Source organism: Bombina bombina, chromosome 5 (assembly GCF_027579735.1).
Source record: "Bombina bombina isolate aBomBom1 chromosome 5, aBomBom1.pri, whole genome shotgun sequence".
In the NCBI taxonomy this organism is placed as follows: domain Eukaryota; kingdom Metazoa; phylum Chordata; class Amphibia; order Anura; family Bombinatoridae; genus Bombina; species Bombina bombina.
In genome coordinates this window covers 195,657,820-195,675,661 of record NC_069503.1, presented here as the reverse complement: position 1 = coordinate 195,675,661, position 17,842 = coordinate 195,657,820, and the positions used below count along the sequence as shown (strand labels likewise).

Genomic DNA, 17,842 nt, shown 5'->3' with positions numbered 1-17,842 from the left:
CAAAGGATGAAATAACAAATAACCAGCTGAAATTCTTTTTCTTTATACATGCAGGGTTGAAATGATTAGCAAAGAAAATAGCAACAGTTACTGAAAATTTCAGATATTGTGCTGATTAGCAAAGACAATTGCAGCAGTTACTGAAAACTTCAGATATTGTGCTGAGGTGCCCAACCAAAATGTAAATGTTCATTTAGCACCTCAGAGGACTGCCTATTAACCATTTTATTTCCTTTTGTGAAATATACATGGAGAAAACAAGTATATATACATAAAAGTGTGCTATACCAGCAATGAAAAAGTAACAACACTAGGGCTGTGTTAGATGGTCTGCCCCCGAAATCGACATGGAGGTGAAGAGCGTAATTACACAGTCTCACATAGCTCCACCCCTCGTGGGTGTGAAAACGCCCCATCTCCCGGCACTTTTATGACTGTGCGCTGAGATAGAGACAAAGCGGCGCAAAATAGTAACTCCGCCCATCATGGGCGTGTCGCAAACAATCTCCCGGTCGCCATTAACTTTTTGCATAGATAGGCCACCGGGAGTTGTTAAAACTGCACCCTCAGAGATATATTGGGGGCGACCAGGCTACCGCATGTCATGTAGCTTTGTAGAACAAGAGTGACCCATACACCATTTCCTTATAAATGTGTTAAGAGTATCGCCATATTAACGTTTTCAGTTAGGAAACCCAAAACGGAACCATCTCCTGGTCGTTATAGTCAAACTGACATTAACTCCTGTCAGTGTCTGCATAAAAATAGCTGCCAATAGACCTCTCCCTCTAGGAGTTTACTTGTCCCCCACATTAAGAGCCCTATTTCTTAGCCCTTGTTTATGTGACAGTCCAGAAATGTAGTGCTCACTTTACTTCTGAGTGGTTTTATGTCCCCAGAAAACAAAGTTAGCACTTACCTTGAACTTCTGCCTGCAGCAAGGCAGCCTCACAGGCTTGAGAGGTCCTCTCCCTCACATCGACCTGTGGAGAAATAAAGTGCTGAGTAATCTTCACCTCAGACTACAGGATACAGGGCAGCATGAAATATATGGGAGGCGCAGTGAGAATTATGTTCCCCTTGCTCTACTGTAGAGACTGATATGGACTACGGCTACACCCTGGGCAAAACGGCACACTCTGGTACTATTTTGAAAATAAAAAACGCTTGATTGAAGAATCAAAAACTAACACCTCACTTTGCCAGCTCCTATCACTAACATAGGCAAAGAGAATGACTAGAGTGGGAGGGAAGGGAGGAGCTATATATACAGCTCTGCTGCGGTACCCTTTGCCTCATCCTGTAATCCCACAAGTAAGGATTAAATCTGTGGACTCATTGTGTCTTTAAAAAGAAAATTATATATATATATATATATATATATATATATATATATATATATATATATATATATATATATATATATATATATATATATATATATATATATATATATATATATATATATATATATATATATACACACATACACACATATATACACACACACACAAACAAACAGAGAGTACTCACGCTTTCTTTATGTCCTCTGGAGAGGAATTCCTATGAACTCCCAAAACGTCATAATACTCCACCATGGTTTAAAAAAAATATTTCCAAATTATACAGTATTGAGAGCTAGAGGAAAAAAAAGAAAAAATTAAATGAGTAAATTTTTAAACACATTGCAGTGAAAAACAGTTTTGTAATATTACCTTATGACAAAGAGTAACAACGGTAAACAAATTTCAAACCAACAGATGAGCTTTATTCTTGACTGTTTTAATTCGAAGCATATTTGGAAAATATTTATATTCAATTTAACTACAAGCATTTTTTTCCCCTTTTTGCAATCATGGTTTAAAGTTATAGCGTGCCAGAGCACAGTGAACGTAAAGTACAAATGTATATACACTGTGCACCTGCATGCAGAGACTGTGCATGCTGAAATGTCAATGGTGATGCAAGATGTGTTCTAACATGTTAAAGCTGGATTTAAAGCTTGTGGGTATAATATCTTTGAAAAATAATTTGGTTTTGCATTTCGACTGGATCAAACAAAATCCATCAAAGTAAAATCAAGCATAATTAGGCTATTCCATCATCAACAGATAAATTCACCAACACATAATATTCTGATTATCATTAGAAAATTATAAAAACAAAAATAAGTCTTGCAAAATGTTACAGTATTTCAAGTCAATCCCTAGGCAATCCAAGTTATGTGCTTTCAGCATTCTAAAACTATCTTTATATCATAGGATCTCTCTCTTACCCACTTAAAGGGATATGAAACCCAAACATTTTATTTTGCGATTCAGAGAGCATACCATTTAAAAAAAAAAATCCAAATTTATTCTATTATCAAATTTGCTTCACTCCCATGCTATTCTGTGTTGAAGAGATACATAGACATCTGGAGCACTACATGGCAGGAAATAGTACGGCCATCTAGCGCTCTTGCAGCTGGATAACATTTTTGCAAAACTTCTGCCATATAGTGTTCCAGAAATTGGATGGTTTCTGAGCATACATCCCTGCTTTTCAACAAATGATACAAGTTAAACAAAAATCTGAGAATAGAAGTAAATAAAAAAAAAATTAAATTGCATGCTCTCTCGGAATCATTAAAGTAAAAACAAGAACCCGTATCAGAGCTAAAAATCCCTCCCACCTCTTAGTTTAACGTATAACCGATTAGAGAATAGGTAACACAGGTAGGAAAGACAAAGCAGGGTCTGTAGCGGTGTCATTAGGATGGTCACCCAAAAATTGAAACAGGCGGGGCCTTTGAACCATCATCCCAAAAGAAAATAATCAGGCAAACATAAAATTTTCTTTTCTTTCGTAAAATGGTGATGGTTACCCAAGAAGATGGTCTATGTTACAGAAAGGGTGGGATCATTTATCTGACAGTTCCTATTTAACCGACACTGCGGTCTAAAGGAAATTCCTGCCAAAAGCCGATGGAGAAGAAGCAAAAACACAAAATGGGATAACATTTGGAAAAAGTAGAGAGAAGACCATGTTGAAACTTGGCAAATCTGCTCCAAAGATGCATCATTTTCAAAAGCACTTGTTTGAGCCAAGGAGGGCAACGCTACCTTAGCAGTTTTTAAAGTAGTTTAAAGCCATCAAGATTATGTAATAGTGGCTCCTTAGAGTTAGCAGGACCTGAACACAATGAAGGAACAACAATTTCTTGATTGATATTTTCCGTAGAAACTACCTAAGGAAGAAAATCATATTTAGTATGAAGCACAGCCATATCCTGGAGAATAAGTAGAAATGGAGAACAACAAGACAAGGTTGACAACTCACTCTCCTTGCTGAAGAGATTGCTAATAGGAAGAACCTCAGATACTTGTAATGGTCCCTGTGGATGGGATCATGCAGGTACGCATCCTTTAAAACTACCGTTGTCATAAATTGACTCTCTTGAACCAAGGGAAGAATGGAACAAATAGTTTCCATCTTGAAGGACGGCACTCTGAGGAATTTGTTTAGACCTTTGAGATCTAAGATTGGTCTGAAGGTTCCCTCTTTTTTGGGAACCACAAACAGATTGGAGAAAAATCCCAGACCCTGATCCTGCCTTGGAACAGGAACTATCACTCCTGGGTCGGAAAGATCTTGAACACAGTGCAAGAACGCCTCTCTTTATCTGGTCTACAGATAATCTTGAGAGAAGAAACCTGCCCCTTGGAGGGACAGTTTTGAACTCTAGTTTGTATCCCTGGGACACGATGTCCACCGCCCAGGGATCCTGAACATCCCAAACCCAGGCCTGAGCGAAGGATAGTCTGCCCCCACAAAATCCGGTCCCGGATCGGGGGTATACCCTTCATGCTGACTGAGTCGTTGGCGGGCTTCTTAGCTTGCTTCCCCTTGTTCCATGACTGTTTGGACCTCGAGGAAGGCTTGGACAGTTCTTGTTTTGTAGAAGGAGAGGAAGGCTTACCCTTGAAGTTTCGAAAGGAACGAAAATTACGCCGACGTCCCTTCTGCTTATTCCTCTTATGCAAGGGGAGGAAATGGCCTTTTCCACCCGTAATGTCGGAAGTAATCTCAGCCAATCATGGCCCAAACAAGGGCTTACCCTTGTAAAGAATCGCCAAAAGCTTAGACTTAGATGACAAGATAGGGAGCAACGAGTAGTAGTAAATGGATCATACTCAGATTGGACAAAAGTAATCAATGGAGTCCCCCAGGGATCAGTTATGGGCCCCATTCTTCTTAATATTTTTATAAATGACTTGGAGCTAGGATTAAATAGTGACATTTCTATTTTTGCAGATGATACTAAGTTAAGTAAGGTCATTAGGTCAGCGCAGGATGAACTTTAGTTACAAAGGGACCTGCAAAAATTAGAAGTATGGGCAGGTAAATGGAAAATGAGATTTAATACGGGAAAATGCAAGGTTCTACATTTTGGAAGTAAAAATAAGCAGGCAACCTATTATTTAAATGGGACAAGACTTAGACAAACACAGGAGGAAAGGGATTTGGGGGTAGTAATAGATAAGCTAAAGATGGGTGCACAATGCAGCATGGGAAAAGCAGACAACGCAGATACTGCTGAGGACATGAGGCTAGTGATGTCTTGCAACGTAACTCCAGGCGGAGTTAAAGAGGAAGCGCAGGGCACTACATGTGTGGGCGATACTTAGTACACTTGAGGAGAAAGCTGCGGCATATGTTAAACATTGTCATTAGACTCCTGAACAGAATCCGCCTTAGACAATGTTGGCTCAGAAAAAAAAAAAAAAAGTCACCCTGTAATTTAAAGTTCTCTCGATACATGAGGAACAAAAAGGGATTGGTGGTTCCACATTAGCATCAAAACAAAGAACAAGTAACATTTTGCAGGGCCTCTTGGTCCATCTTAACTCCCAATGGAACAATTACAATTAAATAAACTTAAATTTTCGATAAATTTAAACTAAAAAAATAAATAAAAAAACGTTCTCTTTAAATTTAAAACGTTAACTTTTTTTATTGTTTGCAGCAATGAAACAGATAAACTGACCCTCCGGACAACCTCTACACCTCAGCTTAGCTCTGCTGAGGTGCCTACCTACCCTGCTGACACCGGATTCCTTCACTAGAGGAATTTGGAACTCAACTTGATGCACAGTAAACAGCTGTCCAGTCTAACCACGCTGTGTTAAGCGCTTATCCTGCGGTTTTCCTGCTCCAAAAACGCTTGTTCCTATCTCGTCACCCTCCTGATCTACCAGAAATGAAGAGAAAAGGGCAAGCAACAGCAAGTTGCCGCCTCAGTTTGCCCTGCCCATCGTGGACGTCTAAAATTTAACCTCCCGGTTAGCAAAAACAGAATTTATGTTTACCTGATAAATTTCTTTCTCCAACGGTGTGTCCGGTCCACGGCGTCATCCTTACTTGTGGGATATTCTCTTCCCCAACAGGAAATGGCAAAGAGCCCAGCAAAGCTGGTCACATGATCCCTCCTAGGCTCCGCCTACCCCAGTCATTCGACCGACGTTAAGGAGGAATATTTGCATAGGAGAAACCATATGGTACCGTGGTGACTGTAGTTAAAGAAAATAAAATATCAGACCTGATTAAAAAAACCAGGGCGGGCCGTGGACCGGACACACCGTTGGAGAAAGAAATTTATCAGGTAAACATAAATTCTGTTTTCTCCAACATAGGTGTGTCCGGTCCACGGCGTCATCCTTACTTGTGGGAACCAATACCAAAGCTTTAGGACACGGATGAAGGGAGGGAGCAAATCAGGTCACCTAAATGGAAGGCACCACGGCTTGCAAAACCTTTCTCCCAAAAATAGCCTCAGAAGAAGCAAAAGTATCAAACTTGTAAAATTTGGTAAAAGTGTGCAGTGAAGACCAAGTCGCTGCCCTACATATCTGATCAACAGAAGCCTCGTTCTTGAAGGCCCATGTGGAAGCCACAGCCCTAGTGGAATGAGCTGTGATTCTTTCGGGAGGCTGCCGTCCGGCAGTCTCGTAAGCCAATCTGATGATGCTTTTAATCCAAAAAGAGAGAGAGGTAGAAGTTGCTTTTTGACCTCTCCTTTTACCTGAATAAACAACAAACACTAAAAAACTCTAAGCCATCTCCGTGGAGATGTTGCCTGTACAACGGCAAAGAGAATGACTGGGGTAGGCGGAGCCTAGGAGGGATCATGTGACCAGCTTTGCTGGGCTCTTTGCCATTTCCTGTTGGGGAAGAGAATATCCCACAAGTAAGGATGACGCCGTGGACCGGACACACCTATGTTGGAGAAAAGTATTTTAAAAGTTAAGCCGCCGGGAAAAGTGAAAACCACACCAATATGAGCCTCGTTTATACTCCTCAGCCCCAGTGCCTGCTACTACTGCCTTTCCTTTCCATGCTCCCCCACTATATAGGAGAATGTCCAGTGTCCCATAATTGCAATTAAGTGCCCAGTTTTTCCTGTATACATCCCAGAAAAATTAAACTCAGCACTTACCTCAGAAATCTGCTAGGCAGCAAGGCAGCTCACTAGGTTTGAGAGGCATGATCCCTCACATGGACCTGTGGAAAAAAGAAACAAAGACTGAGTAATCTTACTCAGGCTTTCAATGTTAGGGCAGCATAAAATAAATGGGAGGCGCAGTGAGGATTGTACCCCACAAGTTCCCATTGCTTGAAAGCCACCACTGCTCTACTGAAGACACCGATATGGACTACGGCTACACCATAGGACAAAGCAGAACAATCTTTATTCTCAAATTAATCTTCTCTTTGAATGCATCGTTCTATCTAGCATTTATTTAATGACTAAGTTTTAGTTGGTTGAGCAATACATACACAATCAGTAATACTAGTAGTAATATTAACACTAATTTAAAACTCCCTTTCCAGTTCTACAGTATTACATAAAATGTATACATTATAAATAATAATTCAGGGAGTTTATATTTAAGGAAAAATGGTTGCTGTCAAACACACTACAACAGTGAGACTATAAAAAGAGCTATAAAGAAAAGCTGAAGGTCATGCTATGAAAATTCTCTTCTCCAACACACCCACACAATCTATTTTTATAGTCCGTGGTTGCAGTAGTTCATGAAAATGAGAGCTAGAACTTAGATAGTAATTGTAACTGAACGGAAAAATAAAATTGCAAATGTTTTTAGTGCTTAGAACATCTGCATCTCAGTTTCAACATATCTACAGGTAGGAAAAGCCTTTATCCAAACTGCTTGGCAGCGGAAACTTATTTGATTTTGAAATATTTGCATCTTTAGAATGGGACAGTTAGGAGAGGGAATGGAACCAAATGTAAATAGTAATATCTTATGTCATTTAGACCAGGGGTTGACAAATCTGTTCAAAATGTAGGAGCCAGTAAGAATATTTAGAAGCCAGACTGCGGTATTTGCATATAGATGTATGGAGAATAACCCACAAAGTTAGGAGCCAGGGGTAAAATTCTAGGAGCCAGTGGCTGCCTGGCTTCTGGGTTTGTCGAGCCCTGATTTAGGCGATATTTACGGGTCATAATACAGCTTATGCACGTATGTATGTATGTATGTGGTACTTGTAAAGCCGTTCATAAGCTGTATTATGACCTGTAAATATTGTCTAAATCAGGGCTCGACAAACCCAGAAGCCAGGCAGCCACTGGCTCCTAGAATTTTACCCTTGGCTCCTAACTTTGTGGCTTCTGGGTTTGTCGAGCCCTGATTTAGACAATATTTACAGGTCATAATACAGCTTATGCACGTATGTATGTATGTATGTATGTATGTAGCGCGGCTAATCACCCGTAAGGTTCTCAAGGCGCTGCTCATTTTATCGACCTCGGAAGGAAGAAAGGCTGAGTGGGATCGAACCTGCAAACCTATCTTGCTGCAGAGCTCAGCCACAGTGCTGAGCTATCTGTCCGGCTAGGTTTATATAACTTTTAATCCTTTTGTATACATAGTACTCTGAGAAAGTTAACCGTAATGTAATAAGAATGGCAACCAGTTGCTATTTTAAATAAATATAAGACCATTATCTACATTTTAGAATACAAACACACCAGCAGAGTAGATTACAGACGGAGGACAAATAGTTTTTTTGTTTCCTTTTTTTTTTTTTTTTTTTTTTTTTTTGATTAAAAAGTTTGTATTTCAGAATAAGTTTGGCTTTTGGAATTCCAGATTTAGGGATTTGTACCTGTATTTACATTCTGCAAAACATATAAAGTTAAGACAAAACAAACCACTCCAAAAATCCTGAACTACTTGCCAACAGCAGCTAATTCAGTTTGACTAACCTGCCAAGACTGACCTAAAGAAAGTTTTTTCATATAAATTTACATCTTTACACATTTGTCTAAAAGGGACATGTAACTTTTCTTTTGAAATTTAGAAAGAGCGCACAATTTAAAAATGGGGGGGAGAAGTATACAATATACTTCTATCATTAAATTTAACAAGTTATCAAGGTATTCTTTGTTAAAAGACCTTATGTAGGTAGCCTAAACGCCTGGAGTACTACAAACACTTGCAAATATAACCAGTGTTCTCCCCATGATCATTTTAGCAGGTGTACCACCCGGCTAAAATGTTAGCCAATATTAAGCTAAAACTGGCCAGCATTAAAAATATTCAATTATCACAAATTATCATTAAAGGGACAGTATACACTAATTTTCATATAACTGCATGTAATAGACACTACTATAAAGAATAATATGCACAGATACTGATATAAAAATCCAGTATAAAAAGGTTTAAAAACGTACTTCGAAGCTTTCAGTTTAGCTCTGTTGAAAAGGCAGTTGGAAAGCCCACTGCAAGTGGGAAATAAGACACCCCCCCCTTCTTTTGCATATGAAAAGACCCTTTACACAAACAGGAGCAAGCTGGAGAAGGTAGCTGACGGTATTCAAATAAAACTTTGGGGCTTGGTTAGGAGTCTGAAAATCAGAGCAATGTTCTTTAAAAATAAGCAAAATTATAAAAAAATTTAAAAAAACAAAACTTTATGGGCTTTATAAATAGATCCTCTACAAAACATTTATGCAAAGAAAAAATGTGTATAATGGCCCTTTAAATACATTTATGTTAAATTATGCAGTTTATTTGTGCTTTGGATAGCTGAAAACGATATAATATTAGAAAATATTACACTACCCCCACCCGACTACTTCATAATTCCTAAATGAATCATTTGGAACATATAAAAGGGTAGAAAAAAATTTAGGGTACGCTGTTCTAGTTCAAACATTAATACTCTTTCAATCAAGCAGAGCTACTGTATATTTAGGGTATAATCTGTTTACAGCTCTTTAGGGAAAAAACTTGCACCTCCCAAGTTAGAATTCTGGTCCCAGTATTGTTTTCTTGCTGAAGTGCAAAAGTGGTCAAAGTAGTAATATTTTTTTTTCTTTTCAACAGCAACCATCTCTTTATAATAATGTCAAAACAAAGGGTAAAGAAGCTGTCTAGTCAGGAGAATAAAGACTGAAGCTAGCATTCCTAAATGCAGAGGCTGGCGACCAATTGCAAAAACAGAATTTATGCTTACCTGATAAATTACTTTCTCCAACGGTGTGTCCGGTCCACGGCGTCATCCTTACTTGTGGGAATATCTCTTCCCCAACAGGAAATGGCAAAGAGTCCCAGCAAAGCTGGCCATATAGTCCCTCCTAGGCTCCGCCCACCCCAGTCATTCGACCGACGGACAGGAGGAAATATATATATAGGAGAAACCATATGGTACCGTGGTGACTGTAGTTAGAGAAAATAATTCATCAGACCTGATTAAAAAACCAGGGCGGGCCGTGGACCGGACACACCGTTTGAGAAAGTAATTTATCAGGTAAGCATAAATTCTGTTTTCTCCAACATTGGTGTGTCCGGTCCACGGCGTCATCCTTACTTGTGGGAACCAATACCAAAGCTTTAGGACACGGATGAAGGGAGGGAGCAAATCAGGTTACCTAAACGGAAGGCACCACGGCTTGCAAAACCTCTCTCCCAAAAATAGCCTCCGAAGAAGCAAAAGTATCAAATTTGTAAAATTTGGCAAAAGTGTGCAGTGAAGACCAAGTCGCTGCCTTACATATCTGATCAACAGAAGCCTCGTTCTTGAAGGCCCATGTGGAAGCCACAGCCCTAGTGGAGTGAGCTGTGATTCTTTCAGGAGGCTGCCGTCCGGCAGTCTCGTAAGCCAATCGGATGATTCTTTTAAGTCAAAAGGAAAGAGAGGTAGAAGTCGCTTTTTGACCTCTCCTTTTACCAGAATAGACGACAAACAGAGAAGATGTTTGTCTGAAATCTTTTGTAGCTTTTAAATAGAATTTTAGAGCACGGACTACGTCCAAATTGTGTAACAAACGTTCCTTCTTTGAAACTGGATTCGGACACAAAGAAGGTACAACTATCTCCTGGCCTGAACCAGAGTATCAATCACCGAATCTGAAAACCCACGCTTTGATAGAATCAAGCGTTCAATCTCCAAGCCGTCAGCTGGAGGGAGACCAGATTTGGATGTTCGAATGGACCCTGAACAAGAAGGTCCTGTCTCAAAGGTAGCTTCCATGGTGGAACCGATGACATATTCACCAGGTCTGCATAACAAGTCCTGTGTGGCCACGCAGGAGCTATCAAGATCACCGAGACCCTCTCCTGTTTGATCCTGGCTACCAGCCTGGGAATGAGAGGAAACGGTGGGAACACATAAGCTAGGTTGAAGGTCCAAAGCGCTACTAGTGCATCCACTAGAGTCGCCTTGGGATCCCTGGATCTGGACCCGTAGCAAGGAACCTTGAAGTTCTGACGAGACGCCATCAGATCCATGTCTGGAATGCCCCATAATTGAGTCAACTGGGCAAAAATCTCCGGGTGGAGTTCCCACTCCCCCGGATGGAATGTCTCACGACTCAGATAATCCGCTTCCCAGTTTTCCACACCTGGGATGTGGATCGCAGATAGATGGCAGGAGTGATTCTCCGCCCATTGAATTATTTTGGTTACTTCTTTCATCGCCAGGGAACTCCTTGTTCCCCCCTGATGATTGATATACGCAACAGTCGTCATGTTGTCTGATTGGAATCTTATGAATCTGGCCTTTGCAAGCTGAGGCCAAGCCCTGAGAGCATTGAATATTGCTCTTATTTCCAGAATGTTTATCGGGAGAAGAGACTCTTCCCGAGACCATAGTCCCTGAGCTTTCAGGGATTCCCAGACCGCACCCCAGCCAACTAGACTGGCGTTGGTCGTGACAATGACCCACTCTGGTCTGCAGAAGCTCATTCCCTGGGATAGGTGGTCCAGGGATATCCACCAACGGAGTGAATCTCTGGTCTTCTGATCTACTTGAATCACTGGAGACAAGCCTGTATAGTCCCTATTCCACTGTTTCAGCATGCACAGTTGTAATGGTCTTAGATGAATTCGCGCAAAAGGAACTATGTCCATTGCTGCAACCATCAACCCTACTACTTCCACGTCCTTCCATAGCTCAGTGCATGGAACAGAATGAAGAACTTGACAAGCGCTTAGAAGTTTTGACTTTCTGACATCTGTCAGAAAGATCCTCATTTCTAAGGAATCTATTATTGTTCCCAGGAAGGGAACTCTTGTTGACGGAGACAGAGAACTTTTTTCTATGTTCACCTTCCATCCGTGAGATCTGAGAAAGGCCAGAACGATGTCTGTATGAGCCTTTGCTTTTGAAAGGGACGACGCTTGTATTAGAATGTCGTCCAAGTATGGTACTACTGCAATGCCCCTCGGTCTTAGAACCGCTAGAAGGGACCCGAGTACCTTTGTGAAAATCCTTGGAGCAGTGGCTAATCCGAATGGGAGGACCACAAACTGGTAATGTTTGTCCAGAAAGGCAAACCTTAAGAACTGATGATGTTCTTTGTGGATAGGAATATGTAGGTACGCATCCTTTAGATCCACGGTAGTCATAAATAGACCTTCCTGGATAGTGGGTAGAATCGTTCGAATGGTTTCCATTTTGAACGATGGTACCCTGAGAAATTTGTTTAGGATCTTTAAATCCAGAATTGGTCTGAAGGTTCCCTCTTTTTTGGGAACTACGAACAGATTTGAGTAAAATCCCATTCCTTGTACCGTCATTGGAACTGGGTGTATCACTCCCATCTTTAGCAGGTCTTCTACACAATGTAAGAACGCCTGTCTCTTTATTTGGTTTGAGGATAAGTGAGACATGTGAAACCTTCCCCTTGGGGGTAGTTCCTTGAATTCCAGAAGATAACCCTGAGAAACTATTTCTAGCCTCCAGGGATCCTGAACATCTCTTGCCCAAGCCTAAGCAAAGAGAGAGAGTCTGCCCCCCACTAGATCCGGTCCCGGATCGGGGGCTACTCCTTCATGCTGTTTTGTTAGCGGTAGCAGGCTTCTTGGTCTGCTTACCCTTGTTCCAGCCTTGTTCCAGGCTGGTTTGGACTGTGAGGCATTACCCTCTTGCTTAGAGGATGCAGAATTAGAGGCCGGTCCGTTCCTGAAATTACGAAAGGAACGAAAATTAGACTTATTCTTGGCCTTGAAAGGACTATCTTGTGGGAGGGCGTGGCCCTTTCCCCCAGTAATGTCTGAGATAATCTCTTTCAATTCTGGTCCAAAGAGAGTTTTACCCTTGAAGGGGATGTTAAGCAATTTTGTCTTGGATGATACATCCGCTGACCAAGACTTTAGCCAAAGCGCTCTGCGTGCCACAATTGCAAACCCTGAATTTTTCGCCGCTAATCTAGCTAATTGCAAAGCGGCATCTAAAATAAAAGAGTTAGCCAACTTAAGTGCGTGAACTCTGTCCATAACCTCATATGGAGTCTCTCTACTGAGCGACTTTTCTAGTTCCTCGAACCAGAACCACGCTGCTGTAGTGACAGGAACAATGCACAAAATGGGTTGTAGAAGGTAACCTTGCTGTACAAAAATCTTTTTAAGCAAACCTTCCAATTTTTTATCCATAGGATCTTTGAAAGCACAACTATCTTCGATAGGAATAGTAGTGCGCTTGTTTAGAGTAGAAACTGCCCCCTCGACCTTAGGGACTGTCTGCCATAAGTCCTTTCTGGGGTCGACCATAGGAAATCATTTCTTAAATATAGGAGGGGGAACAAAAAGGTATGCCGGGCTTCTCCCACTCCTTATTCACTATGTCCGCCACCCGCTTGGGTATAGGAAAAGCGTCAGGGTGCACCGGAACCTCTAGGAACTTGTCCATCTTGCATAATTTTTCTGGAATGACCAAGTTGTCACAATCATCCAGAGTAGATAACACCTCCTTAAGCAGTGCGCGGAGATGTTCTAATTTAAATTTAAATGTCACAACATCAGGTTCAGCCTGTTGAGAAATTTTCCTCTCACAAACAGAAATCTTCATCTTTTTCTGTTTCAGAGTAAATAGTACATACCAGCACTATTTTAAAATAAACTCTTGATAGTAGAATAAAAAAACTACAACTAAACACCACATACTCTTAACCATCTCCGTGGAGATGTTGCCTGTGCAACGGCAAAGAGAATGACTGGGGTGGGCGGAGCCTAGGAGGGACTATATGGCCAGCTTTGCTGGGACTCTTTGCCATTTTCTGTTGGGGAAGAGATATTCCCACAAGTAAGGATGACGCCGTGGACCGGACACACCAATGTTGGAGAAACAAGGTCCATTTTTCCTATTTTGTCAATGTACAGCATGCTATACCATGCCATAGTTTTATTTATTTAGTAGGCACAAAAACAATATAGCTATATGGCTCCTAGTAACATGAGACCTAAATGCCAGCTGATGCTATCACACTAAAATACAAAACACGACCGTCATTTAAATACCACTTTTATTGCTGGGCTCTACAAATTTGTTTAAAATATAAAGTTAGATAAAGGTGTGTGTGTGTGCGCATGCAAGTTTTCCGTTTGTCAAGAAAGCAGTATGCAGCATAAATGCTATGCTTAGAGACAGAATTAAAAAGCACTGAAATAAGGGTTGCCCTGCTGGGGCTTAGAAACAGACCAACTTAAAGGGACACTAAACAATATTTTTCTTTAACCCCTTAACGACCAAGGACGTGCCAGGTATGTCCTACAAAAAACTACACTTCACGACCAAGGACGTGTCTGGCACGTCCTCTGGGGTTTTAAGCGGTGGAAGAGATTGTTATTGCTTCCAGCCGCTTTCTAGGTATTGCAGTGATACCTCGATATTGAAGCATCACTGCAATACCTTTTTACATTCACCGATGCAGCATCAGCCGATTGTTGGTGGAAGCCATAGCAGGGAGGTGGGTGGGCGGCCCATCGATGGTGTAGTTCCGAAGTTCTGTCCAGGAGTGCGCCGAGGGAGGGGGGGGGGGGTCGGGAGCATGCGCTAAGATCACATGACGGTGCCTGAATGCACTAATACGGAAGGGAGTAAGGGAGAGGGAGGGGGGGAATAATTCTTGATAAAGGGATCGGGAGGGGGGTGGGATATTGAGGGGGTGAAGGGGGCAGCTACACTACGAAAACAAATTGGGGTAAAATAATAAAATAAAAAACGAGCACTTATTAGAAACTGGGTACCTAAGATGGCCACAAATAGGAAGAGGGGGGAGGTTAAGAGAGCTGTTTGGGGGGGTGATCGTGAAGGTTTGGGGAGAACCTACACTGCAGAAACTATGTTTATATTTAAAAAAAAAAAGGGGGGGGGCTTTTATTTTAGTACTGGCAGACTTTCTGCCAGTACTTAAGATGGTGGTGACAATTGTGGTATTGGGGAGGGAAGAGAGCTGTTTGATGGGGGTCAGGGAGGGATCAGGGGGTGGGATGTGTCAGGTGGGAGGCTGATCTCTACACAAAAGCTAAAATTAACCCTACAAGCTCCCTAATTAACCCCTTCACTGTTGGGCATAATACAAGTGTGGTGCGCAGCAGCAATTAGCAGCCTTCTAATTACCAAGAAGCAAAGCCAAAGCCATATATGTTTGCCATTTCTAAACAGAGGAGATCCCAGAAGCATTTACAACCACGTGTACCATAATTGCACAAGCTGTTTGTAAATAATTTCAGTGTGAAACCTAAAGTTTGTGAGGGAAACAATTTGAAAAAGTGAACGATTTTTTTTTTATTTGATCACATTTGGAGGTGAAATGGTGGCATGAAATACACCAAAATGGGCCTAGATCAATACTTTGGGTTGTCTACTAAAAAAAAATATATATATATATATAAACATGTAAAGGGTTATTCAGGGATACCGGATAGATAAGTGTTCCAATGTAACTATCGCTAATTTTGAAAAAAAATGGTTTGGAAATAGCAAAGTGCTACTTGTACTTATTACCCTATAACTTGCAAAAAAGCAAATATGTAAACATTGAGTATTTCTAAACTCAGGACAAAATTTAGAAACTATTTAGCATGGGTATTTTTTGGTGGTTGTAGATGTGTAACAGATTGTGGGGGTCAAAGTTAGAAAAAGTGTGTGTTTTTTCATCATATTTTATAAAAAAGAATTATAGTAAATTATCAAATTATGATGAAAATAATGGTATCTTTAGAAAGTCCATTTAATGGCTTGAAAAACATTATATAATGTGTGAAGTACAGTAAATGAGTAAGAGGAAATACAAAATGTCCACGGGTTCATTCTTATTACTGTTGGGAATACCACTCCTCGCCAGGAGGCGGCAGCAAAGAGCACCACAGTAAAACTGTTAAGTATCACTTCCCTACTCATAAACCCCTGTCATTCAACCGAAAGTAAATGGAGAAAGGAAAGTAACAAGGTGCGGAGATGACTAACCAAAAAACAAAAAGGGTGGGTCCGTGGACACACCACATATTGAAGAAATACATTTATCATGTAAGCATAAATTTTGTTTTCTTCTAAAGATGTGGTGAGTCCAGGGGTTTATCTTAATTACTGTTGGGAACCAATACCCAAGCTAGAGTACACATTAATAGGGAGGGATAAAAAAAAAAAAAAACAGCATGCCTAAACAGAAGGCACCACCGCTTGAAGAACCTTTCTCCCAAAAGCTGCCTCAGCTGAGGCAAAAGTATCAAATCTGTAAAATTTTGAAAAAGTATGCAGACACGACCAAGTTGCAGCTTTGCTCCATAGAGGCTTCATTTTTGAAAGCCCAAGAAGAGGCTATGGCTCTGGTGGAATGAGCCTTAATCCTCTCTGGAGGCCGTTTCCCAGAGGTTTCATAAGCCCTGTGGATCACACACCTCAACCAAAGAGCTAGAGTAGAGGCAGGCGCTCTGACTTCTATACTTCCCAGAAAAACAAACGAATAAAGCTGAAGACTTCCAAAAGTCTTTAGTCGCTTCTAAGTAAAACTTAAGAGCTTGAACCACATCCTGGTTATGCAGCAAAGCTCCTTGTCTGAAGAAGGCTTCGGACACAGGGAAGGAACAACTATTTCCTGATAAATATTCTTAGTAGATACAACCTTGGGAAGGAATCCCAACTTAATATGAATAACAGCCTTATTAGCATGAAAAATGAGAGGAGAATCAAACTATAAAGCGGAGAGTTCAGATACTCTCCGAGCAGAAGAAATAGCCAACTATAACAAAACTTTCAAGGGAATGCATCAGCTCAAACAGACGCCATTGTAAAACCTTAAGAACAAGATTAAGGCTCCAAGGAGGAGCAATCACCTTAAACACCAGCCTAATTCTGACTAAGGCCTGACAAAAAGACTGAACGTCGGGCACATCTGCCAAACATTTGTGAGAAAGGACTGATAAGGCCGAAATTTGACCCTTCAGAGTACTAACAGACAAGCCTTTATCCAGACCCTCCTGAAGAAAGGATAATATTCTTGGGATCCTAACCTTACTTCAAGAATATCCCTTAGCGTCACACCAAAAAAGATATTTCCTCCATATCTTATGGTAAATCCTTCTAGTGACCGGCTTACAAGCCTGGATCAGTGTCTCAATAACTGACTCTGAAAACCCCCGCTTAGATAGAATCAAGAGTTCAATCTCCAAGCAGTCAGCTTCAGAGAAACGAGATTTGGATGAAGAAAAGGCCCCTGAAGAAGAAGATCCTTCCTCAGGGGAAGCTTCCACGGAGGTAGAGTTGACATCTCCACTAGATCTGCATACCAGATTCTCAGAGGCCAGGCTGGGGGCGATTAGAATCACCAATGCTCGTTCCTGTCTTATGCGGGAAATCACCCGAGACAGGAGGGCAAACAGAGGAAACAGATAAGCCAACTGGAAGTCCCACGGAACTACCAGAGCATCTATTAGAAAGGCCCGAGGATCCCTTGACCTGGAACCGTACATTGGAAGCTTTGCATTTTGGCGGGACGCCATGAGATACAACTCCGGCATCCCCCATCTGGAAACTAGTTTGGAGAACACTTCCGGATGGAGTTCCCATTCCCCCGGATGGAAAGTCTGCCTGCTTAGAAAATCCGCTTCCCAGTTGTCATCTCCCGGAATGTGGATGGCTGACAGACAACAATAGTGGTCTTCCACGCCCCCTGAATGATCCGAGATACCTCCCTCATCGCTAGGGAACTTAGTGTTCCCCCCTGATGGTTGATGTACGCTACTGATGTTATGCTGTCTGATTGAAATATGAATAACTGGTTCAAGGCCTACTGAGGCCAAGCTAAAAACGCATTGTAAATTGCTCTCAATTCCAGAATGTTGATCGGTAGTTTGGACTCCTCCTGAGTCCAAAGACCCTGAGCTTTGAGGAATTTTCAGACTGCCTCCCAGCCCACCAGGCTGGCGTCTGTAGTCACTATCACCCAAGATGGTCTACGAAAGCAAGTGCCCCGGGACAGTTGCTCCAGAGAAAGCCACCAATGAAGAGAATCCTTTGTCTTCTGATCTTTGGAGAAAGATACAGA

At 41.4% G+C, this 17,842-nt stretch overlaps 1 protein-coding gene across 1 annotated transcript in view; it reads right to left on the bottom strand.

Annotated features, from left to right (window-relative positions):
* DNAJB6 (DnaJ heat shock protein family (Hsp40) member B6) overlaps positions 1-17,842 on the bottom strand; it is a gene marked incomplete in the record, with an annotated part of 514,710 nt that overhangs the window by 458,819 nt on the left and 38,049 nt on the right. The window contains 1 exon segment of the mRNA XM_053713826.1: positions 1,534-1,638. Coding sequence (XP_053569801.1) covers positions 1,534-1,598 — 65 coding nt within the window.